General features: G+C 41.3%; 1 protein-coding gene across 2 annotated transcripts in view; it reads right to left on the minus strand.

The window, feature by feature from the left end:
* Positions 1–2,447: 2,447 nt before the first annotated feature.
* Positions 2,448–27,319, minus strand: part of nexmifb (neurite extension and migration factor b) — a 79,773-nt gene continuing 54,901 nt past the window's right edge. The window contains exons 2-4 of one of the 2 annotated variants that reach the window (XR_011977911.1): positions 15,975–16,096; positions 4,151–9,431; positions 2,448–3,385 (exon numbers count right to left, since the gene is read on the minus strand). Coding sequence is in view for 1 of the 2 variants with exons in the window: in XM_072663766.1 (XP_072519867.1) it covers positions 5,404–9,431; positions 15,975–16,050 (4,104 nt within the window). In the remaining variant the exon portion in view is untranslated. Of the gene's footprint in view, positions 9,432–15,974; positions 16,097–27,319 lie in introns of both variants that reach the window. The other variant, XM_072663766.1, reaches the window with a different exon arrangement.

The following is a 27,319-nucleotide window of genomic DNA, read 5'->3' on the forward strand; positions in this document are numbered from 1 at the left end:
TGCTTCAACAGGGGTCCCCTCCCAAACCAGAATTAATTCCTTAAATATATTTGGTGGAAACTTAACCGAAGAGAAAGGCAACTGATGATTCAGGAGAAAATAGCAGGTCTAAATATCAGGTGAGCCATTAGTTGTCCAAAACCTGGGCGGTGCTGACGGTGTCTTATGGTCAGCAGAAAATTATAAGGTGAAAATTATAAGGCGAATCAATTTTATTTTATATTACTTTATTGATTAAGCAACACAAAAGCCTCGATTAAATGCAATTACAGAAAAACAAAGTACAACTTCTAAAAATACACTGTTCATGTAATTGACTTGCGTTTAATTAATGACTAAGAAGCTTTATTTTTGCTTTTTTATGTTAGGTGTGTGTCATATTAAGGGCACAGCGTGTATCGATTTCTCTATTAATTAATGACGTTCATTTTTAAGTGTTTATTATTTTGCGCTGTGTTGCGGTGAAACTTTTATTTTGAAACGCAAAGATGTTGCAACAGGAAGTCAGCTTCCGCCTTCAACATTTGCTAGTCCGTTGTTGATGTTTTTGTGCTTCTGCGGCGCAAAAGCAAACAAATACTCTCACAGACCTCATCGCAGCCACATGGCCGTCAATTCAGCCTTTATATTCCTGTTTACTGCTGATTCTTAAGGCTGTTTAACTTAGTTAGCCGCTTAATCAGAGAGGAAGAGGAGTCGTCTTATAAAAGCTGCTGATCGAAACATGCGGGAAATCGCCCATAATCTGAGCTTCAGAAAACCAGATTTACTTTATAAGCACATCCTTTAACCAGTAAACCCAGCGTTTAAACCAAACAAGGTCATTGGGCATTCTCATGAAACTGCCTTAAATCATTATAAATGAGTGTCAGAGTAATCGTACAGATGTGTGGTAATTACGAACAGCGTCCATGTAGTAGATCAACTGAAGCTCGGTGTGGGACAAAATTACTAGCTACCTTATAAGGGGTTTTATTTTCAGAACTTTGGTAGGAACATAAAGCTTTTACGATGCATAAAATAACCTATTTACACTATATTTAGAATTATTGTTGATAAGGTACATGGGGAGAATGGATGTAATTTCTACCTTATTCACACTCTGGTACTGGTTGCCAGTGTTTGAGGGAAATCATGCTTTTTTAAAAATGTCATGTTGAATAAATATACATACTCTGTATTCTAATTAATGCCAGTTTCCTAATTCTCAATCTTACGGCCAAATATCTTTTTACAATCCTCTCAACTTTATTTTTATTTGTTTATATTTACAAATCTGTTTATTCCAGGTTGGATACCAGTATTCGTAATGTTTAGTGTGGACAACTCATAAACAAACTCATTTCTTATCAACAACAAAAATGTAAAATAAGAGCTACAAAAGTCTTTCTTCTACTTCTACATTTTGCTGAGCTGGTATTCAGAGAGCCTACTGAGCCACATCTGTGCATTTGGATGTTTTTATTGATTTGATATGTTCCTGATGATTAAAGTGTCTGATCTTGATGTCTGTGTCTGTTGTAACATTTACAGTATTTTTTTTTTCTTTTCTTGCGAACCCCTGTTCTAGATAGATCTTACATACCCATATGGATTTTGGAAGTGAGGCTATGCGTGCTACGTGATAAACTAACAAATAAAATGTGAAACTGAATCTTTCAACCCCTTTATTTTGCTTCAAGTAGAACATGTTGCAGGTTGGTGGAAGTAATACTGAGTAGTTCTGACCGAAGGCTTAAGCATATTAGTTATGAATGTCATTCTTATGCAGTGTTTGCATTTGTCAAGAGTTAATCCATCAAAAAAAAAAAAAGGAAAAAGTAGCCTTAGAGCTCCCCCACATGGCAGTGGTGGCTTGGTGGTAAGAGCACTTGGCTTTTGATCATAGGGTTATGGGATCAGTATCTGCATTTGCTAAGCTGCCACTGTTGGGCCCTTGAGCACCCCCTCCAGGGGTGCCGTAGTATAGCTTTCCAAGCTGGGATATGCTTATGAATAGAAGGATTTGTTTGTTCTGTCCATGTAAAGACAATAAAGCTAATTAATTAACAAATGAACCACCTAACAAATGTTAATTAGGCTTGCACTTAAAATGCCCATATCATGCAAAAATGCAAATTTTCCTTTCCTTACAGTTGATGTGGTTTATGAACATTGTTAATGTTTCATTAAAAGATTAAACCCAATGCATTTACATATATATGCCTATTTAACCAATAGCAGTTTAGCCCCACACATTCACACTAAAGTACAGCCTGTTGAATTTTAAGAGATGAAGAAATAATGGTCATGAAACTGGTCAAAAGAAACACACACAAATGTCATATGTTTACCTCAGGGAAATAAACAAAATAGTAGAAAATGTAGAATATGGGCTTAGCTTAGCACATGGAAGTCAAGTAAGCCATCAAAAACAGTGACAGAAGAAAACCGACAATTTCCAAAAGCAGCATTCAAAATCTCATTTTAATTTGTATATTTACTCCATAAACATTATTACAAAACTCAGCAAATTACCAATATTACATTATCACCATACAGGCGGGTTCACAAATATTTAAAACCTTTGCAACAGTTACAACATAAACAAAATAATACTAGAATAATTTACATGAAAAATCTATAAAACAGCAAGTAGTTCACAAATTTAATGGGTTTGTTTTTTTCGTCATTTTTCTTTGTTTGCCTATTTGTGTTTTCCACATTAACACAATACTCCCACAACAAGGTCAATTTTCTCGTACAAAACTCCCAACAAAAATGTAGATTTTTTTTGTGTTACTTAATGGTTTGGTTTTTAAAACCAGAAACTTTTTCGTTATACATCCTTTTCACTGCCTACAGAGGCGCAAAAAAGGTTACTCACACACACTAATACTTCACAGCACTTTCTAAGAAAAATATACACTTACAAAATATGTTACAAATTGGCACAGAGAAAAATATACAGTATTTTTTGTCATGTCAAGAGTTCATTAAGAATCCCTCTGGTATCAACTCTAGACAATATTTATAAAGCTCAATACTCTTTTCAACAAAAAGGCAAAAAGTAATAATCCCAATTAATGTCAAATAATTATGGCGTGAATACATCAAACATAACCATATATTATACATTCATAAAGAGAGGATTAGGGCTTTGTATTCTATATTTTCTCTTTTTTTACTTTCTTTCTTTTTTTTGTCATATCTGGGAAGGAACAAAAAAAAAGTTTGCTTTCTTAGCACCAGTATAAGGAGGCAGCTCAACAGTGGCACACTGTACAAATCTTGAAGAAGTACATTCAATTGAAAATAGGCAGAAACAAGAAGGCAGGCAAGTGGGCGTGATGGCCCGTGTGCGGTTTCCCCATCACCAGCGTGTCCTGGTCCTTTACATGGCAAGCTAGACAGAACAAAGAGAGGCAGAAGGATACAGAGCAGAACTATGTTATGGTAACATTCGGGAGTAAGGAACGAATGCACCTGAGGCATCAAACCACTCGAGATGTTTTTTTTTTTTTTGCTAACTCTGTTGTAGAATATCACATTTTTCATATTTTGAGAAAATACTAGCCTACTGGAGACTACTGTTATTAATGTTTAGTGTCATGTGCAAAACGTTTGGATAGCCAATAAGGAAGAGAACCAAAGCATCAAATATATCATCCTCCTTCATAACAAGCAAATGTCTAAATGGTTAAGGATGTTTGCAAGTCCACAAACTTATGGTCCACGACTCTCTGTTCTCTGTATACACAGAGATAAACTACAAGTACCACAGTCCATGACCATATACCTGGTAATCTGAGGGCCTGGTAATCTGTTAAACTACAACAGGAAACCTGGATAGTTCTAGTGTAAATGTCTTGATGCTGAAAATCACCAAAGAGTTGGATCATGTTGGTGCTCTTTTGCAAGTAATACGCTAGTTGTTCTCATGAGAGACAAAGCACCTCATGGACCTGGCTTGTAACTCCGTCACAGACACACTCACTCATTCTCTCATTCGCGTTCACCAAGGCAAAGATTTTCCACAAGGTGGTGCTATTGGTACTCGAGTAGCTTTTGGTGCTTTGCATCAATGACACTGTGTGTCCGTGTTGTTGTTTTTATGTCACTGGATTAACCTGACAAACTTTTCCACAAACATGCTCATGACAGTGCTTACCATCCGATGGCAGACGTTGTTCCCTATCCAGAAAGAACACTGTCCGCATCTTCTTCCGTGCTTTTTCGCTAAGAAGCGTCTCCACTTTTTTGTCTTTTTTAATCTCATAGCCAAGTGATTCTGAGGTAAACTGAATTTGGCGAGGAGGTGGAAAAAGGAGGAAAGTTCAGAGCAAGTGTTGTTTTGGTTAAGTGAGTGGTTATGTACCACTGTCAGCTGCAGGGTGCTCTTCACCATATAGGGTCCCAAAAGAAAAACTGGGGTCCGGAATGTCAACTCTTGCAGAGTCTTATAACAGAAAGGCCATAATGCCATAATTCATATGGACAGTAAAAGGAACAGCCAGTATTCAGTATTCATTGATAATAATTTTGCACAGTTTACATTTGGCACACTGATTTTTAGAATTCACGTTTTCATTAAATAGTGCATTTTTGTACAGGGACACTGCCAAAAAAAGAAAAAAAAATTGAAGCATTTTGGATTTCCATGGCTTAGAATTGTCCCTCTAAGATAAGTTCCAGTAAAACTCCTGTAAAAGCATAGTAAAAGCATAGGAAGAAAATGATTAAGAAAAAAAAGGACAATACGTTAATCTGATATGTCTTAAATACAAAACGGTCCCATTATGTGCTATTGGTGTTTTGGGGCCTGCTAAGGATGTTGAGTATCCTAGATAGGAGGCTCTGCATTTCTCACTTTAAAAAGTCAGGCAGTACGGAGAGGTTATCCTGTTCTGCATATAAAACCTAATGGGGGACCTTCCTTTCCACGAGCATTTTTATCCAAGTAGCTACATGTTTCCAGCGAGGAGTATAGTTACATAAGTTCAGGGCAGCAAAATTCACTTTTTAAAAAACAAAAAATATATATCATTAAAAAAAGTCTCCCCCCGAAACAAAAAACAAAAAAACATGTATTTATCAAGGCTTTGTTTTCTCTTCAGACATAAAGAACCAAAACAACTACAAGGAAAAAACAGCAAAAGCAAGAGGAAAATGCAGCCATCGTAGTTTAAATCTCAATCAAGCCGTACACAATCACTCAATAGGTAGTTTGCAAGTACAAGAAGTTTCTCATGCAAGATATCTATATCTTCTTCAGGGGGGCAAAAATAAGGAGGGTGGGTCAGGGGTAGTGTGATTTCCATGCATCTCTGGCATTGAGTCAGTGCAGGTATGTCAGGGACTAAGGGCTGAGCAGGAAGTGGGGGGGAAAGTGAGGAACGTGCATCAGCAGCTAGTTACAAAATATTACCTCAGTTTTTCAAAAGAGGTCATCAGTGCTATGTCCTTATTTGGGTCTCGCTCAGCCAGCTTGCCCTTAAGGTTTTCGATCCGGGGGAATTTTGCACTGGTTTTGTGGCGATACATCTTTTTGTGCGCAGGCCCGTTTATGCCATGGACGCCAAGGTTCGGCTTGTCGAACATGTTACAACCCAGGGCCAACTGGGGGAAAAAGGGATGAGTGGCATTGAACTTGGCCTGATTTTTGCCACCTTTCCCTCCCGCTTTCCTTCCTTTTGCGCCCCCGGCAGAGGCTGCACCTTTCTTCTTGGGGTCAGACGAGGTCCCTGCCAGGATTTTCAGAGTCTTTAACTTCAGGCTGTTTGCCTCCGAGGGCAAACAGATGTTTGCTGCAGGGCCCCATATCGGCTCAATAGAGGCCATCATGAAACGCTGCACTTCGGCCATCCCTGATACTATGTTTGAAAGGATGTTCGACGGCTCTTCAAACTCTCGCTGGTCGTCAGCCTGACTGTTGCCCTCCGACAAGCCCATTCCTGGCCAGTCTTCAGAGCCGCTATCTGCCGGCTGGTGTGTTGTACACTTGGAGCCCCCAAGCTGGCCTTTACCACCCTTTTCATCCAATAAGGCCTTTAGCTTTTTGGACGCTCGTGAATTCTGTCGTGGGGTCTTGGCCTTTTCCCCCTTCACAGCTTTTGGTGCTTTGCTTTTTTTAGTGCCCTGACCTGCAGTTTGCTTGTTGCTACTTTTCCTCTTTGACTTTGAACCTTTTGCCCCACCGTTCGCGTCAGCAGCTGGCTCCTCAAAGTCTGCTTGATTTGCGGCCTTCTTTTCCAAGCTTAAGCGGTCGCCCTCATTAAAGCTGTGCGACGGATACTGGTGACTATCTACTGCGAATCCAGTCAGATGCTCTTGCTGCTCTATCATGTTGCAGTTCCATTTCATTTCTTGAGTGCCCTCCAGGGTCATCTCAGACCCATTCTGGAGATCCTTGGCTTTCCACACTATCTTCATCTCTCGGCCCATGACCTGGGGGGATAAATTGGGCGTCTCAGGGGGCGAGAGCTCCGACAGTGATGTGTGTCGGAATTTATCCGGAGTGAAGTTGGAGATATCCAGCAAGTCTGTGGATTCCCGCAGGGGGGTGATTGCGTCGATACTCTGCTGAATCACCAGTTTGGGACTGCAGTGGGCCAGAAAGTTCTCGTTCACATCATCCTCACCACCACCATCCTTCTCACAGGACTTGAGACTCAGAGAGCTGTAATTGCTGGAAGTAGCTGACAGCGAGCCAACTGAGTCGAAACTGATGAGCCTGCCGTTGTCAGTGTGCAGTGTGCTTCTTTGAAACTGTAGCTGGCCCTCCACGCAGGGAACCTGACATGCTTGAAATTCCGCATCAGGCGGCAGTGCCTGCTCAGGCATGTAATTTTTTTCATAAAGCATTCTGTTGCTCTCCAGCCCCAGCTGGCTGTACCCTGGCACTGGCAGGCTCTCTGACATTGGCATGGGCACGGTGCTAGTGAAGTTGTTAGGCAAGATGGCCGTCTCAGGGATATCGGCGGCAAACTGCTGGTTTGGGCCAAGCTGGGAGTGCCACATCTGGGTGAGACTGGGACAATTCTGGGGCGACTGCTGGAGCTCTGATTCAGAAGGTGGGGAAAGTACACAGCTCTGGGCCAGCTGAAGAGAAGCAAATTGTTGCTCTTCCAACGAGAGACCTAGCGAGTGTTGCCTGGGGGTCTGCTGAGGGAAAAAAGAGCCACCAGAGCCACCAGAGGAATCTGAGGCATCTAACAATGTCTGTAAGTAGCCCCCGGGGATAACGGCCACATTTGCAGCCACATCCTCAGATGACGTAGCATTGTTAGGGGAGCAGGTGGCGGGCATGAAAGCAAATTTTTCAGTGGCCTCGGCTGTTTGACTCTCACACAACTGGGGACTGGAAGCAGCGGCGTTGATCTCTGTTTCTTTCCCGCCCCCTGCCGTGTCCTTGTTTTCTAGCCCAGCGCAAGCATCGGTCAGGTTTGTCATGCCTTCACCACTCTCCTCGAGCTCTTTCATTTTCTTGCTTCTTAGCCTAGCTTCGCTTTTGAATTTACGTATTCTGACCATTTTATTCCCCATTCTGCTCTCCTCCCTTACTTGTGATCTGCTCTTTTTGGTAGTGCTGTGTATGATGTCACTTGGGTCTAATGCGCTTGCACAGCTGGGGGCTGCTATTGTTAATGGCCTTGCCATGGGGGCAGCCTCTTCTTTAGAATCCGCTTCCTGCTTAGGATCAGAGGGAGAGGGGCTCTGCTTGTGGGGTACGTGCTCCACAGTTTGAATCCTCTGAATCCTAAGTCTGTTCGCTAGCTTGTATTTCCTTTTGGGAGGACTGGAACTAAAGGGTCGATGGCGGCCGTTAAGATGGAAACTGTGGTTATCTCCGGCAGCCAGCCTAAGCTGTTCCTCTTGCTCCCTCTGTTTCTCCTGCCAGAAATCCTTCAGAGGAGCCAGCTTTTCATATTCACTGATGGTGTCCTTGTTTAAGCTTACAGTCGTGACTGCTGGATCAATTTTGCTGAGCTTCACACACATGTGCTTTTCTCCTTTGAACCTGTTTATAATAATATATTTGATTATCACGGGTGGCTCCTTGCGGGAAGATTTTCTTCTCTTTTTAGGACACCAGTCGTCGTCCTGTTCTTCTTTTGGATCGGAAGGTGCTTTTTCTCGCTTTTCGTTGTTTCGTTCGCTTTCTATGGAGTCAACATCGTAAAGGTAGTCGTCACTGAACCTGGCTTTTCTTTTTGCTCGCAGTCCATAGTTTAGTGGGCTGGAGGAGCATACATTCTTTCGGGAAAATGAGTTTCTATGTTTATCCATATGGAAGGTGTCAATGAAGGAACCATTACTTGAGCTGTCATCACTGTACTCCCCTGAGTCTTCAGCTGAGTTGCTGTAATCAACGAAGTAGTTCATTTTTGGACTGTAATCGAGTGTCCTGTCTAAGGAACTGTCACTGATATCTTCTTTACTTTCATTTTCGAGTCCAAGTTCTTCAGGTTTGGTTATGAGTCCATCCGCACTTCTCCTGACCACGCTGCTTTCTTTTTTCGTGCAGTTCACCAGGACACTGGGGAAAAAGTTGAACTGCGTTTCCTCCTGAAGGACATTGGTCTTTTCCCTCATGTTGTCCTGGAAAGACTCATAGCGGATCTTTAGGGAGCACACGTCGCTGCTCAGCGTTGAATCGTCGTCATCATCAAACATGTAGTTGTCTACATCCTCCTCGGAGAAAAGGTTCACTGAGAGCTCATTTTTGGAGCAGAGGTCCAGCAGCTCCATTTTACTCTCACTGATGAAGGACTCAAAGTATCCCCAGTCCTGGTTTGAATTGGTGAGCAGACCTTCTTCTCCATTGCACTTGTCCAGCAGCAGGCCCTCGTACAAGTTTTTTGTTGTCTGATCTGGGTCGCTTTCTGCTTTTTCTGCATCCTTTTTCTCCCCCAAATGAACCTTGGGTATGGGAAAGCTCAGAAGCTGATCAGACAAGAGCTGATCCCCATAATTGCCTGTCTCGCTGGTGCTCATGCACTGCATGCTAATGTCAGAGATGGAGCAAGCGTCGTACTCCCGGTTTATGTCAGCCATTTTTAGACTGATGCTTGGCTCAGCATCTGAGGCATCCTTGGTCTCAATGACGCAACCCAGGCAGGTGCGGCTCTGCTGGATCAGGCAGTCCTCGCTCAGTCCGGAGACACCCATCGGTTCCATCATGGTGAAGGGAGGCTTGTCGCTGTCCTCTGACAGGGACCAAGAGTTTAAACTCTTGGTGACGCAGGACGGGAGGGATATGGCGTGGCTAGAGGACTCATCAGTAGGCTGCTTAGGGGCCTCGGTGAGAGTCTGTGGTGAAGGTGGACTCGGGAGGCGATACTCCCTTAACGCCAACGCCACCTTATGGCTGTCTGAACCCCCTCGTTGGACACTCAATGCAGCATCTGCAGCACCATACAGCTTCAGATTACCTCTCGGCTCACGTAACTCTAGAAAAAGAGAAACAAAACCAATATCAGTGCTTTGTGGCGACATATGCCTAGTAATAATACACAACAACATAAAAAAGTATTTTTAACTCTCCCCTATCCTCAAAGTAAATATCAACAATTAATTCAGTGTCATCAACAGAGGACATTCGTAGGTATGGCAGTGGTGGGAAGCTGGTTTACACAAAAAGATAGGCTTGTTTGCTTTGAATAATAAGTCCACAGCAGCTGAGAGAGATGCGTACATACACGAGGGAAAAGACAAACCCATATGTTGGAAACAATATAACCAATACCACATCCACCTGCGCCCCTCATTATCTGCAAGCTGTTGAATTAAGTACTAAAAACAGCAATGTACAAAACTTTACAGAAGGGAACAGAAAGTGAACTCTATACAGTGCAACACAAAACCTGATAACTGGAAGTTGATTGCAAGTACAGAGACAAAATGATCTGTTAAAATTTATTTATATATGTTTGGGTCTTAGATGGTGAGATGCTTTGAGCCATCAACAAGCAACACCTACATATGTGTAAATAAAATAGTTGCACAGTAGGAAATAAAGCATGTTATGCTGTTTAAATAAATATTGTTTTGACTTGCGATGTAACTCACAAAGCAAAACACCTAAAATTACCTCATGACATGCTTTGAAGGCACTAATTTCAGTGTCAAATAAATACCACTGTTGCTGCCTTCAGAAAATACGCATTCCTCCCTGCCTGTTTCTCGTTGCGTTAATTTAAAATTTCCTGACAGACATTTTCGAAAAAGGATTAACGCCATAAGCAAATATATATATTTTTTTTGCTTTTCTAAAATGTTTTTTTTCCCTTTTTCTCCCAATTTGGTACTGTCAATTAACCCACCTCCTAGCACTAGCAATGCTCCCGACACTAGGAGGGTGAGGACTAAACACATGTCTCCTCCGATACATGTGAAGCCAGCCACTGCCTCTTTTTGAGGAAAGCGTTAGGTCCACAGCTCCACTGCACCAGCTAACAGCCTGTGCCGGCCAACACTGCTTTAAGAGTGATGATGGGAGAGAGGGTCATCTACCCACCCCTAGAGAGCGCAGCCAATTGTGCTCTCTCTTACTCTGTCTGCTGATGGCAAAGCGCTATGGCTCTGGATTTGAACTTGGGACCCTTGGGTCATTGTGGCAGCTGAGGCACTCAGACCCATACAAATCTATTTTCTATCTTTAAATCAAGTTGTACATTCAGGTCCATAAGTATTTGTACAGTGACACAATTTTGGTCAAGTCTTTCAGTCATTAGTAAGAGAAAAGTTTCTCAATTAGTATGAGGTCAAATGACTGACTTTGACATTTAAGAACATTCTTTGGTTTCTTTTGTGGTGTGTTTTGGGTCATTGTCAATCTGTAGCTAGAAGTTTCATCCTATCAGTTTTGCAGCATCTGACTGAATCGGAGAAGAAAGTATAGCTTCACACACTCAGAGTTCATCTTTATACTTCTATTAGTAGTTACATCTTCAATAAACACCAGTAGCCCTGTTCCATTGGCAGCAGTACATGCCCATGCCATTGCAGTGCTGCCACCAAGTTTGACAGATGATATAGTTCGCTTTAGATTATGAACCCCATCTTTCTTCATTTTATCTTGGTTTTATCTGTCTAAACAGTCTTGTTCCACATCTGGACATCACTTGGAATCAACACCAGACTGAGAACTGAGAGGGACCAGACCAGCCACACATGACCATGAAACTGCTTATCAGTTAATTGTCCATTTACCTTTAAGCCTGGAGGGACTATGTAAATAAATGACTGTAACTCATAAACGATTGTGCTAATATTTAACCCTCTAAATTAAATCTGACATTCTAACCTTCAATCACATCTTGATTGCTTCATTTCAAGTCCACTGAGGTACATTACAACAAAATGAATACAAAATGTGTCACTGGTTAAATACTTATGGACCTGACTGTAGGTTTGTAACTAAACAATCATTATTTGAGGGATGTGTTTAGGCCCTGTATACTTTCCTGCATAGCATAAAATGAATACATAATGATTCAAACTAGATGAGTTCATTTAAATAAATAAAGTGATGTTTGAAATATGCTTAGTAAACAATTTCCTGTCTAATGTCTAATAAATTCTCTCCTGGACACATTGTATATGCGTGTGTGTGCATACTCATGACTGGGTAGCTGTAAGGCAGTGCAGCAACAGAACAGCTGAGAAGATAATGGTCCAGCTGAAAACAGCTTGACCGATGATAGCACCATAACCCTCCAAGCTGAAAAACTAACCAAAGCATGAATGCACACATATATGCGTATGGCCAACAATGACAGGCGTAGTCACACTGTTTTGCAGAAGCTCTTGTAAGAATGGTAAGAGCGGCGAGACAATCACTGCCCGGGTGGGCTTGAATTGCAAAACTGTGAAAAGGTGAAAAATAAATGTTATACTTAGCAACTATGTAAAAACCTAAAGTTGTAGGACGTGCCTAAGCCTGGTTCTGGTTATCTACCACCCTGCCGAGTTTAGTTTCAACCCTGATCTAACAAACCTGCTGTAGGTAATAAGGCCTTTGGGGGGGCAGCTGAATATAGAGCCAGGTGAAAATAAAAAGAAAATAAAAGGAAAATATATATAACAAAAACGTCAGACAAATACCTTCTATATCCAGTTTTGACATTTTCCACTTTGTTTCCACAGTGTGAATGTGGAAGTTGTTCTTTACATTGTGTCAAATGTTCATGATAAATGCACCAATGGAAAAGCTCCAAAATGACTGTAATAAAATAATAAAATCTTTTTACATTGACTTTTTAGTTAAGAAGTGACTTTCATGACTTCCAGCGTTTCCCTTTTTCCTAAAGTTGCATTTTAGAGATACAAGGTTTTATATATAATGCAGTGTCAATACCAATGCAGTGAAGACTGTTTCTTCTGGTCCCAGTAAGCACCCGAGCCACCACATTCAAGGACCAACTGCAACCGTGCTCCATGGCGTAAATAAGACATTACAATAATCAAAACATGATACCCAAGCATAGATAATTCTCTCTGTATCCCAAATTATTTTTCTGATTTTATATATACCTCAATTGAAGATGATTGGCCTGTACCAGCTTCCTTATATGAAAATATTATATTAAAAAAAGTTTCATTAAGAGTTCAATCCAGAGTGCATTGGACCTGAGCTATCCAGGGTGGTAGATCTCCAGGATCTAGATTAAACCCATGACCTGCCATACTGTCCCTGAATAATCTTCAAATCTCTCAAATCTGGTATTGCATTAATGTAGCATTATTGTTCTTTGCAGAGTTTTGTGTTAGCTGGCTTTGATCCAGTACAGTCACTGTGGAAAGATGTAGCACAGACACTGACACTGTTGGCACGCACATTATCAGACGTCTCTTGAGTACTGAATGTACAAGGACGTGATCTTAGACTGGTCTAAAGCAAAAAACAGTTCTTTTATTTGATAAAAAGCATCCATAGTGTGAATTACAAGAGGCTGCAATTTGCTATCTAATGTAACAGTTTTAGTTTTTATGTCTTGGAACAGATTTTACATGTTAGTCTAGAATCCTTAGCTGTTCCAAAAGGCAACTGCTGCTCTTTCTGCCAAGCTGTGGAGCAGAGTATCACGGGGAGTTGACAGAAGCTGACTAATTGGTTCTGACATCGGAGGGTGTGAGGGAAGTAATGTCACACTTTCCACTTGCTATCAAAAATCTGCAACATTCAGCGTGTTCTTATAAAAACAGAAAGTGTGGATTTTCAGATGGCTGTTCATTTATCCTATGCTTGATGTAGCACTCAATAGTATTCTGTCGGCAGCCACAAAAGAGCATATGGGGTAATCCTAACCATCGTTGCTATGTGTGGTGTATTATTTGCACACGCATGAACAAATTCAGATCAGAATATGATTATGACTAATAATGAATAACTTTTGAGACTCTAGAGATTCCGATCAAGGATGCTCTCCAGGGCCAGAAGTAAAAAAGAAATAAGCAGTGTTGGTTTAGCAAAGTGATTTGGACCCAGGTTGGTGTTGGGACCCCCCGAGTCATCTGATTTCCAGTCCGTCTGCGAGTCCTGTTCCAGGTCTGGTTTCTGCCAGATAGCTCTGTGCATAAATGACCACATGCCTGCCTGTTTTGACATGGTGGAATGGAGGTCCCGGTTTGTACGCTTTGTTTCAGAGAAACAAATTTCCCCTGTATTGATTTGAGATGAGCCAAAACAGCATGTCAATGCATCTCACAGGCTTTGTAGGCTTGTTCACTAACCATCACCCATCTTCATTTTCTTGGTGCTGTCTCAGAATAACATTTCTGTAAAATTTCTAAAAATCTTTAAAAGATTATTTACTAATTAGCAATGGAAAACTGATCTATTAATGTTGTTGCAATAATTTAGATCTCTGTGTTTAGCATACATAGAAAGAAGTGAATAGTAGGCCTGGGCCGTATAAGGGTAATACTGTATACCGCAGTATACAGTAATGTTGACGTGTCTGATGTGTCAAATGTCTGTTCTCTGTCTATCTAGTACTCAGCAAAAAAGCACATTCCGCCATGTTCATTTAAGGGAGCCACAGGGTGGGGGAACTATGGGTGCTCATTGATTGGTGATGTCACGCTCTGAAAACAGGTGAGAAAAAATGAGGCCACTGTAGTTGCAAGTGTATTGACGCTGACTTTGACTGAAAGACAGAGCAAGGAAACCTGGATGAAGCTTGTAAATGTACCTGAAAACAGTCGAAAACACTCCTAAGACCACTCACTGGACTTTGTCCTCACAATATATGAGACATGAGGCATCATCTTTGCATCATAATGACAACTACAAAAGGCAAACTAGAGGCAAATCATAATGTCTAGTATTAGGACACACGCCACCATATGGTGTTTATTACAGGTTAGCATTAGTGACGTAACTACTTGATACTGACTCAGCTCACGTACCATTTGCACTACACTCTCTCCTGTATTCATAATGTACATCATGCATGATTTCAGAAGGATCCTGTAGGTTTATAAACCTATATTTATACATGAATATTTATAACTTAAGTTTTTTATATTTAATAATCAAATCATAAATGATAAGATTTATAACTCTAAAATCTTATGATCAAAATGTTTTCGTTAAAATAATATATCTATTAACACATGCAAAATTGTGTAATTTTAAAGGATTAGATTTTAAGGGTGGGGGAGGGTCATTTGCTCACTATAATATTTAAGTTTTATAGGTCAATCACTACTAAGATAATGTTACTGAAATCGAAAACAAATTTTTATTTTCTTATATTTAGACTTTACTTTCTTCACCAGCTTTCTAGCTAGTATAAATTGTCATTGTTAGCCACCAAGACAAACTTTCATTTAGTTTTTGACTGAAGTTGGTGCACAGCAAATTGATTCTGTGGCTTTGTATAACTGCTGTGAAATCAGAGCAACCATTTGTATGAATGTTTAAATAAAATGTGTATTTTTTCTAAATATCTGTATCACACAGCAAGTGTTCCTGGAAATCAATGTAATCCTGTGGCAGCTAAATTGGATATATAATTACTGTTCTAAATAGGTAGTTTAGCCTAACAAGGTGTAACAGGTAAGCTAACACTTGAGTTAATGCTTAACATTAGATACTTGTGAGTGAAGTTTCAGGTTTCGAGAGCTTCAGCTTGTTTGTGACTAAAGAACAATTAGTAAACAAGCAAATCACACCCAAGTGAAGACATCTGGATAATACAAAGCCACGATGGACTAAAACCATTTTCTTTCATGACATTTCCACTGGTCCCCTCCTCTCTTTCCTTCCAATGCCACCACACTGAGGCACTTAAATTCCAGAGGTGTGGAGAACGGCATTGCGGGAGAGCGAGCGGTTCCTGCGCATTTGTTAAAGCAGCTGGCAGTCCAGTCCTTAATGGTCTCTGGCATTTGTGAATGGTGGCGAAAGATCAATTTATCTGTACCGGATGTTGGTAATGAGAGTCGAGTAACTGTGGGATGATTCATCACCAACCCCCCCCCTGAAAAAAAAGGCTCCAATCCGAATCCGAATGGTGCTGTTTTTCATTTGCTGAGAGCAAGGACTTGCTCTGTTACTTATCTCTGTGATTGTGACAGAGGGGTCTGCCCACCTCGGGGCTCCAAGTCCCTCAGCCGGAGCAGAGCAGGGGTCCACTGGTGATAAACTAAAGCCTGACGGGCTCACAGGCACGGCAAAGCGGAGCTACCAGCGCTGGAGCATGCTGCCATAGGCCAAGCGAATGAGGAAACCAGTGTCCAAAGATTGGAGATTAATGCTGCAATGTGTTAAATCCAGCTGGAATAGAGTGGAATTTCACGCCTGCTGCACTAACTCAAAAGTGGTTTCAGCTTCTTTTTTTTCTTTTTTTTTTTTTTTTTAGAAAAGGAAGATAAATACCTTGATAGAACACAAAACAGGAGTGTTGTCTTATTGCAGAATGGCAACAAGTTCAGTTGTAACAGAGTTAGAAGGTAAAACAAGATCTCTGCAGATGTTTTCTTACCGGCCTGGTCCAGTGCATTGGACTGCGTTGAGTTCAAAGCCTGCACAATGAGACTGGAGTCTTTAAGGACATCCATCAATGGGAGACATCAATCCATTTGTGCATCATCTCCACTGTGCCACCTGAGGAAACACCAAAGAAAGAAAGTATTACCACTCACACAATTGCATACATTCTTCTGGCCATGGCCGTAGGAGGACATATTTGTGGAGGGGACACGTGTTCCCCTACCATTAAAACAATAAAACCTTCACCCCCACCCTAACTCCTATTAGTTCTAGTATGTGTTTAATGTGTGTAGGGATGTGCCGATCCCATCCAGTGACTTGGGATCAGGGGCTGATGCAGGCATTTCTTAATGGGAAGGCATTTCTTAATGCCAGATCCAACCCGTTCCTTGGTTTTGTTGTAGTAGAGCGCCCTCTGCCGTCCTCTAGGCGCCGTTAACAGACATGATTGAAGCTGCTGCCTGCAGCAGTGAGGAACTCGAAAAGTACCCTAAATATTGTTCATCTGTTGACTCTTACTTACCTATTTAAGGTGTGGAATGGAGAGCTAGCATTAGACGCTTGATCAGGATTTCACATGAATAATCAATAAACAGCAACAGCTATCAGTTCAAAGTGTGCATTACTATATACCCCCCCCCCCACACACACACACACACACACACACGCATGCAAAATGATTTGACTGCAGTGCTTTAAAGGAACTGGGAGCTGAATGGTCAGGTAGGTCAGTCAGACTGGATTATAACACATTAAACATTGTAAAGTTTTACACAGTCATTACAAAAAAAGCTGCTACCAAACAAACTAAATGAATTTAGGATCAGGTCTGATTATATAAACTGTTCATTAAAAATACAGTGATTTTATTTGTGTTTGCTCACGTTAATTACCAGCACATCTTACATAAGTAATATTTACAGAAATTATTTATTATTTTTTATGTGTCTAAATCAGATTTGACATCACAACACAGAAAGTTTTATTTATTTTTTTCTGCTCATGTTGAAGGTTAATCTGTTCACACCAGCTGTGCGAGTTTCTCAGAGTAGCCTCCAGTAGGCTCACACACTATACAACAAGACACAGTAAGATTAATGATGAGAAATCAAGCGGAAAAAAAGAGAACATTCATCCCTGGTTGTCAGTTGCTGTAGCGTATTCACGTCTGCTGAGTTCCAGTTTTTTGGATGTAGCAGTTTTTACAATGGATATCTCAAAGCAGCTTTACAGAGATCCAGGTCCGAGCCTCTTTTGAGGGAAACACCACCACCTTTCCTGTGGTAAACTAGGGTTCCATTCCCTGGCTGGGCAAGCACACTAAGCTACAATATAGAGCTACCAATAAGAGTCCTTGGGCAAGACCTGTAACACTACAATTCCCTACCCGTGTAACATGCTTTTTATGCAAGGTGCTCCGGATGAAAGCATCGGCCAAATGCTAGTTAACTTCCAACCAGGAGGGAAGCTTATCTCCCCTAAAACAAGCGAAATCTGAAGCTATTGTTATTTTAAACAACATATTTCTACTTGGTGTTGTTCTTATGTACACATGTGACAACCATAACAATAACACCACCTCCTTGTTTCTACATTTACTGTCCATTATATCAGCTCCACTTATCATACAGGAGCACTGTGTAGTTCTATAATTACAGACTGCAGTCCATCTGTTTCTCTGCACACGTTATTAGCCTTGCCATCTTTCACCCTGTTATTTAATGGTCAGGACCCCACAGACCACCACAGAGCAGGTAGTATTTGGGTGGTGGCTCATTCTCAGCACTGCAGTGACACAGACAGGGTGGTGGTGTGTTAGTGTGTGTTGCGCTGGTTCAGGTGGATCAAAAACAGGTGTGCTGTGTCCACTCACTGTCCACTCTAGTAGACAAGTCAGAGACAGAAGCTCATCTGTTGCTGCACATTTTGTGTTGGTCATCCTCTAGTGTCAGTCCTTCATCAGTGGTCACAGAATGCTGCCCACAGGACGCATTTGGTTGAATAGTTCTGGTTGGTGGACTGTTCTCAGGCCAGCCGTGACGCTGAGGTGTTTAAAAACTCCAGCAGCACTGCTACTAACACACTACTAACACACCCCCACCATGTCAGGCAGTGTCCCTGCAGTGGTGAGAATGACCCACCACTTAAATAATACCTGCTCTGTGGTGGTCCAGTGAGGTCCTGACCATTGAAGAACAGGGTGAAATGGTAAGGCAGTAGGCAGAAAAAAGGTGGATTACAGTCTGGAATTACAGAACTACAAAGTGCTCCTATATGATAAGTGGCACTGATAGAATGGGCAGTGAGTACAGAAAGAAGGAGACAGTGTTAATGTTATGGCTGATCTGGTAGTTAATTTGGAGGTAATTCTCCCTTTTGCATGCCGTTGTGAACATCGTGTACAGTCTCCATTTAAGCGAGTCACGAACCCAAGTAACTCACAGTATGAACTTTAAGTCTGCGAGGCGAGAAGTTCGTAAAAGAATCACAGCTACCATCACCAAGGCAACGCAATGAAACACTTTCGCTATTTTAATCTCAATTTCACATTGACATTAGAGTCGTTAACCCCTGTAAACCTAGTACGTATATATAGCTTTTAATTTATTTATTAAGTATTTATAAGTCAAGCAGTCCTGCGAGTCCACCCGCCTCCGGTATTTAGCCAATGGGCTGAACAGACACAGACGGCTGCCGACTTGAAGAGGGGAGCTCATAGGAAGCGCAGTGCAGGACTCAGAGACTGGGTAGGGCAGAAATGAAGGATACACACGCTTCTCCTGAGCAACTGAAATTTCCATGTCTGAGCCATTCGCCACTCTAGCACTGCAGCGAAGAGCAGAACAAAGCAGAGGGAATGGGACAGGCCACACATCATGCCTAATGAGCAAAACGGGAAGTAGAAAAGGGAAAACGAGATAAGAGTAAAAATTGTCTTCAAAAGAAAAGATGAACCTGAGCAGGGAAGTTTATGAGCAGGGAAGTCAGCCATGAGGCTAAAATAATACAGTTTGGACTGTGCATTGCGGATGCTGTCAGTGAAGGGTAGAGGGCTGCCTGAAGCGGTAGAGAGAGAGAGAGAGAGGGCCTCTGCAGTCGAGCAGTCATGCACACGTTGTATTAAATGTCAGTTGAGAGATGTTGATTGCACAGAATAGCATCCCTCTGGCTTATGTATTCAGCTGCAGAAGAAACCAACATCCAGCAATGTTGTCCCTGTCCCCCCAGCACAGGGACACAGTCTATGATCGGGCTTGTGTTCAGTTAGCTTTCTACTCACCTTTCACAGTGTTTATTTAACCTTTGTGTAATAAAGCTTGCCAATTAAGATCCAAATCCTATTTAAATGAACTCACTCCAAACAAACCATTCCTCAGTCTCCTCACTTCCTAGCCTTACCAACCAACCATAAAAATATACCAAATAACCATTAGCTGCTAATTTAAGGGCTGTATCAAGCATGGTCTACTGAAATCTTTTTTATAACCTGAACGTTCAGGTCAAATATACATCCAGAGCGATTTGACGTAAGGCTTTATAGAAAGCCTTGATTGCAAATAAACATTTACCTACACAAGACCATTTAAATAACTGCAGCATTCAGAAGTCAACTGCGGGGCCTCGTCTCCAGCTCGAGGTGGAACAAAAGATGAGGGACGGCGTGGGAGGGGGGCGCCCAATTTCTCAGCGCGCCAGGCCTCATTGGGTCAGCAAGTAATTACTATGTGGTGCATGACGAGCCTTGTCTGTCAGGTGCGCAAAGTCAATGATGCTGTTTTACATTCCTGTCGGTGGGCACAGCGGCTTCTGGAGAGGTAGAGGAGGCAGACACTGAGAGGGGCGACGTACGCAGCGGAAAACCCCAACCCTGCCGAGCGTCTCGTCTGGCAGGACGCCGGGGTGAGAGCAAAGTCATCGGGATAGACAACTGCGGGAATCTGAGAGATATTTCTTTTCTGGCACTTCATCAGAGATATTTTCCAATTGTAGGCGGGAAAAGGCAAGCGACCCAGGGGCACCAAAAGTGTTTTTCTATAGCTGCGAAAGGAAATTTCACTGATTTTTCCAAATGTATGCATATTAAACGGTCCATATGTAAACAAAGTCATTTAGAAGGGTTTGATGTGATGCGCCGTGCTAGAGAAGCGGAGTCTGAATTGTTCACAGTGGTGGTGATAGGAAGCGGACGTCTGAAGGGTTTAATATCTCTAAAAGCTCCCTTGCAGACAGTTACTACATCAAATGGATGCGATTACGCTGCCTAATGCCTCAGGCATTGTTTTACAATAGTTCTGAGAGAACTTTTTGGACTGAAACAAAAGAGCAAATAGCTCCCAAAGGAGATGCATTTTGCAAATGCTATTTTGGATTTACTCCTTTTTCTCCATTTTCAATATTGCATAAAAAACTCAGAAGACGTGTAGGTTCACCGTTTCTCTAGAACGGAGGGGATTAAATCAGTGGAATTTCCCCTTAAAAGGGCCCAAGAATGTCAAACTGTATTGTCCCTGGCATAGTTGAATAATGAGAGTTTGTAGAACATGGAACACACACTATGAACCTCAAACACTGTTCAGAAGAAAAGCATATTCAAGACAGTGCTGGAAAATGGGCCAGTTCCAAACCCCCAAAACTGTTTTGTAACAGTCCTGGCTGATTAAATATACGCCCCCTAAAAAGTACATACACCCAGTTCCCTCACAAAAGCCCAAGTAAAAGCAACTGTGACTTATCATGAGAGAATTTGGATACTGGAGAGCAGCACATCAGCACCAGACTCGTTCTAGTTCTAGGAAAACAGGTTGTTACATGAACCAGGTTTCATAACCATGGATTTTCCACAGAAGGGGAGCTTAAACTCTGCACACCATGAAACAACGGCCAATGTCTTAAAGCTAACTCTAGCATTAACCACATTTCTTTTCTCTATCATCCACTCTCACGAAAAAACAAACTGGACCACCTCAGCTGACTACCAAACTGGCTTTTTGTTCCCTGTAAGACTCGAGAAAGCCAAACTTGGCAGATGGAATGGGGGCTAGGCTAAAAGCTAACCCGGCTACGATCTCTTTAGCTTGCCAACAGCACATCATGCTGAGCGCACACAACAAGAAGACACTTTCCGCTATCCCAGTTTTAGGAATAATTACAGTGTTTTTGTTATAGGGTTAAAACTACGCTATAATAGGTGGCGTCTGTGAGTTTTGCTGGTGCTGTAAATCAGCCAAAGTAGAGGTCATCAGAGCCTTCCATAAAAGCAAATTCAGTGTTTTATTCTGAGGCAAAATAACAGGGTGTAAATATAGTATATATAAGTAAACATGTTCAATGACATCTAAGCATTTTCCGCCCCAACCCAAAAGTCACATGCTTACTACTTATACGCCAAAGCACAATTACGATAAAAATACTTGGTAAATGCATTCTTTGGCACCTTGAACTAAAGGTGGATGCCGTGTATGAATCCATGAATTACCATTTTAATACACTGACACTGACGAGCCGATATGACTACAGAAATACAGCTAGTTCACATTCAAGTCATTCCCAGGAATTTTCTATGCACACAACATGACTAAACAAAGCGTGGTGTTAAAAGAGAGAGAGAGAGAGAGAGAGAGAGAGAGAGAGAGAGAGTAGCGCACAAATGATGACTTAAAGGGATAAAAGCGATGCCTCTGAGGCTGGGTAACGGTGTCTGACAGCACGGGAGAGCAGAGAGAGTGGCGTAAACACAAAGCTAACAGGCCTGGACGGGAAAGAGAGAGAGAGAGAGAGAGGGAGAGATGGAGAGAGTGATTCATCAGAGCGGGCCCTGAACTCTCATTATTAGCCGTCCACAAAGTCTGCCATTTAGACACCCAGACGCATGCATCACTCTTGGTCCCTCCTCGTCCACGGCCACAATTACCAACATGGCTTCTGGTTCATTCATACCTCCACACACATATAGCGCTTGACTTGAGTGACCATTCACACGTGCCTCTGCAGCAGCAGCAGCAGCAGAGGTGTTATAGGAAAGGAATGAAAGTGAGGGAAAAATAACACAGACAAAGAATCGGCATGCGTCAGAAGCACAGCCTCGCTAATGCAAGGCACCAGCTCCAAGCATGTAATAAGCAAAATAAGCCATATATAGATCTCTGAAGCAGACAGTTCTGGATATGGTGCTGCTATGTTGTACGAGCATGTTCTTGTTTTTCCAGACGAGCTGCTCGAGGCTGACGACCTGATCTTGTGATTTGAAATAGAACGCTGATCTGTGTATGCTTTACTGAGCAAATTCTGATCCTGCAGAGAATCTTTTCCACATGGCTAAATACTGCAGTGAGGTTTTATAGCATGATAAGACAAACAGGATCGCTGCTCAGGGAACTTATCTGACGCAGAGCAATGATGGAACAAAGTTGTCTTTGCCGGCTCAATCTACACAAAACCTTATCAAGCAAACACGCCTGTTTGTTCTGTACAATGGGCATGCGAGTGCTGGAACTGGTCCTTGATGCAGCGATAAAGGGTCACTGGTTGGGTGTGTGTACAACATGTACCTAGGGAAGTGATGGCACCAGGTTGAGAGTGTGACGCTCTGGACAACGTTCAGCTTGGAAACCCTGGGAAGTCAGGTTATCATGTGCAGCCCTTCCTAAACATGGTTACAGGCCAGGCACACCCCTTCAGCACAGGCATGTTCCCAATGGCAGTGGCCTCTTCCAGAAGGACAATGAGTCCTTCCACACTGCACACATTGTTCGGGAATGGTTTGAGGAACATGACAGAATGCTCAAGCCTGCCCTGGCCTCCGGTTGCCCCAGATCTCGGTCCAGTCAGTGTCTGTGGGATGTGCTGGAGCAATCTACAATCCAATGGTCCAATCCACAGCAGGCTTAAAATGATCAACTGCTAACTAACATCTTGGTGCCAGACACCTAAGAGCACCTTCAGAGATGTTGCATGTCCATGCCATGGTGGACAGCACTTCTTTTCAAACCACTCCCCTGCCAAGGTTCTGAATCACTGTTAAGTGCTTGGTTCTGTATATTGTGTGAATCTGGAACTGAGCAAAGATAACTTAAGAGACATATTTGAAATGAAAGCTTATTTTTCTTATTTTTCATTAGTTCTCTTGAAGTTATAACAGATTATCTTAAAGCTAAAGATTAGGGTTTGACACATTCTACATCCATCCATTTTCTTCTGGGTCTGTCAGGGTCGTGGTGGGTCTAGAGCCTACCCAGAATCATTGGCGCAAGGCAGAAATAGTTCTATGGTCGCCTTATTGTATTGTGTTTAGCAATGTCTAAGCTTGGAGGTATATTTTGTATTATTAGTCTATTCTAACTAGCTAAGGCTTTTCTTGGGTAAATAGCAAAGCACTTTGTAAGTCGCTCTGGATAAGAGCGTCTGCTAAATGCCGTAAATGTAAATGTAAATGTAAATAGTTCCTGGATAGGACACCACACACACACATTCACTTACACAGTCACACCTAGGGGCAATTTAGCATAGCCAATTCACCTACCACACATTTGTCTGGGTGATGAGGAAAAAATATGTAAAGTACCTGGAGGAAACCCATGCAGACATGGGAATAACACTGCACTACACATGTTATTCATTATTTTTATGGTGTTCACTAGTTCACTCTGAATTGCTGCTTCACAGATGAGTAATTGCTTACTGTTTACTGTTTAGCAGGAAACTGGCATAACAACATGCTACCATTAGGGTCGTCAGAAATGGGTGATCATGCTCATAATAGATTTGTCGGTTTAGTACTGTAGAAAATAAGACATTTAAGACACTGTCACACAAAAACCTTCTATAACCATTTTCACTTTTTAGAATTTTGTATTTATATATTTATATATATACAGTACTTATATACATGCATATAGATACAAAGCCTAATGCAAATAAATGCATTATGAGAAGCCTCCATAGCTTATCAAAAATTAAACACAAAAGCCTAACGCAATAGATTCTTTCATCACATAAAAACAGAAGGAAAAAAATATATAAATGAAAAATAAGTTTTTAGTTAGATTCAGTACTTAGTAAATGCCCCATTTGGTAGAACTCACAGCTTGCAAGTGCTTTTTGTAGCAGCTAAATTTTTCACTTCTTGTAGGCCTCTAGTCCGGACATATTTTGATTTATGTGTGATTAGATACAAAATCGGTGTTTACTCAATAAAAAAATTAAACATGTACATTAGCAAAAAAAACCATGAAAAGTGTCATGTGCAGAAAACTGATCTCTGAAATGTGCCAAAAATCTTAGCATTTGAGTTGATCCTGTAGAAGAGTTACTATACACTTATTTTCACTTAAAAATGTGTCCTGCTGACTGCCCACAAAACTTCATTACTACATTTCCTAGCTTTACTCTCCACTTCTTCCTTTCCCACATTATTAACACACCAAAATCAGGCATGTTATAATGTTCCAAGTCTGCAAACAAAATTAAGCAAAATGTAAGATTTCAAGATTTCCAGCGAAACATAACAATATGCTGCCTTTGGGGGAAAGACTTTGGGGGCTAGCCAATCACCTAATTCTAACTACACCGGAAACTATTTTCTTACCTAAAGCCACAACCTCCACATGTTCCTCCATGTTTTCTATTTCATTTCAGAAATAACATAGAGCTTTGTGCCATCTCCTAGACAAAACACTTTAGAGTTCTACCACCCCCGCTGTATCCTCCTCACCCTTCAAAAAATCCTTAAACCTTGTCAAGTCTGTCTCATTTCAGTTGTGGCCTGATTTCCAACTGTTACCTCTCTATAGCATGGTCGTGATACCAGTATTTTGATATCAGTACCAGGTGTAGTATTACATTGATTGAAACCAGTGGGGAATCCTCAGGGCCTTCCTGGCCTTCAGAGAAGGTCTAATGATAATCGGTTTAACAACCAACACAATTGGGAACTGACAAAGGAATCAACCACAACAACTGGGTCCATTTTGGGCCAAAATAGAAATACTGCACAAACATTTCACACGGCTCTAGGCTGGATGTGGGCCACATGTAACCAAGGGATCGAATGCCATTATAACCCCTAACTCTGGCTGGCATAGCCGGGCCAATTCTGGACCACAATACTGTTGCCGCTGCCGTAACTGACCTGTAAGCACTTTAATTGTAAATTATTGTAATAAATAATAAATTCTGCCTGTTTTTGGTACATAAACCCACACACATGGCATAAGTGGACTACTGTAGAAGCTGGTTATAGACACACTACACTACTACACACTACTGCTTCAACAATAAATGTACTGGATACAATATAACATAGTTCTAGAGAACTGCAAAAGCAGCAATGGTATTACTATGCATCGCTCATCTGACCAATCCGGAGTTGACTTCTCCATCTCAGGTCAATCACTCATTATGATGAACAACACAGACCATAAATAGCATACTTCAACCTCACTGCCCACAAACCCAAACACAATCACTAGCTCTCACATTTTCCCTGTGGTTGACTGCCTCATTGTGGCCTTCATCACACATGTTAATGCTAATAAACAGGAAATATTGATCGTTATATATCGATATGTTGAAAGTTTAAACCTTAATCTTAATAATCTTCAAATTTGTGTAGCAATTTCTGTGAAAAATAGCATCCTGGACAAGACTAAATCCACAAGCCCAAACAGCTTATCAAGCAAGGGTCCTTTCTACCGGCCATGACGAGTCAATTATTTGTGTATTTGAGTAGCATGGCTAATTTGAGTGATCCAATTCAGAGCTTCGCAGTGGACTTAGTAAATCCACATTGTTCACAGTTGCACAGGCTTTTGGGAAATGCTAGCTGCAGACAGAAGGCGACGGCGTGCACTGACGCAATTCCCAGCTGGGTGCTTTTTCTTGGAAATAGCTTTGCTGTTAGTGGCAGTAATGTGTCATCATACAAACTGTAAGTAACCATTTCTGCCTTTTAAAGATCACATCCATAACAATGTCCCTTTAAGAAAAATGCAGTAGCTTTAACAGTAAGGAACAAAAGCTGCCGTATTGCTCTTCTGTCCTTCTGTTCTCCCTTTCTAAACATGATTAATGCCGGTAATGCCAAAATGACGGCTGTAAGGGCAAGTCTTCAAGTGCAATACAATACAAATAGTAAATACAATGACATTGTGCTGCATTTGTTCTAACTACATAATGATGTATGAGTGACTAATACAGTACACGCATGGTCTTGCTTCCCACATTAGGCTCTAGTGATCAGAGGGTAGATGTTCGGCTGCTAATAGTTACATCAGAAAAGTGAAATGTCTGAAAATGAAATGTTAAGATGCCAAGAAAGTCTTTCAAATTAATTTGATGTGAGATGCTTAGTTCTAGAGAAACTTTAGAGGAAATTAGAATTGTTCACAGAGGTGGTAATAGGACTCAAATATCAGCCGTTGAATGAGTGTAAATGATACTGCACAGAAACGTATTAGATTAGTTATCACAAAAACATTTCCTAAAGACTGAGACACTGTTTTCCTGCAGATTTGACCAGAAGTGGATTTTAAAAATCCAGTTTAAAGACTTCCAACGTATTCAACAATTCTTCCTGTTGTTCTTCTTCTTCTTATTATTATTATTTTACTTGACCTGTTTGGAACGAAAACAGGGTTTGATGATTGACCCTTTTCTAGTTAATGCTTGAAGCAATTAAGTAATGGAAGTAGTGCTATATGTGAAATGATAAATATGTACACTATTTTGTTTCCATTTAATTATTACTTTCATTATGGATTAATTTGCTAATCATTACTATTCACATTAATTGATTGATTGTTTGTTTTTTAAACTGGTTGGACTGGATGGTCGGTATTAACCAAACATACACGGTATGATAACCCTCCATTTTCATACCACTGTATAACTAACAACAGTATACTGCTATGACCCTACTTAACAGTCAGCTAGTGTAATTACAGTTGCGTCTTCACCCTTTCAGGCATGTGTGTAACAACAAATCCTTGGCAATGCACTCACAGACTTGGCTTTAGATGTGAGTATCAAGGTATAACATACATATTTAATCATCAACACCAGCAAAATCTTCATATTTTACAGTCCTGTTAAAGCATAAAGTCATTGTTTGGGCTGTTTATTCTGTTTACTCTGTTAAATCTCCCTGAGTGAGTGATTTCAGGGCTAAAAAACTGGCACTTCGAGTGGTTACCTGAGTCCTCAAGTACTCATAAACATCTATAATCCAGTACTCATGAAGAGGAGGAGGTGAGAGGTACATGCAGTGTTTTGTAAGGTAAAATGGCACCCAAAGAAAACATATTTTTGGCCAGATTGTTCACTAATTTTACACTAGGAAAC

The sequence above is a fragment of the Salminus brasiliensis genome, chromosome 19, assembly GCF_030463535.1.
Source record: "Salminus brasiliensis chromosome 19, fSalBra1.hap2, whole genome shotgun sequence".
NCBI classification, from domain to species: domain Eukaryota; kingdom Metazoa; phylum Chordata; class Actinopteri; order Characiformes; family Bryconidae; genus Salminus; species Salminus brasiliensis.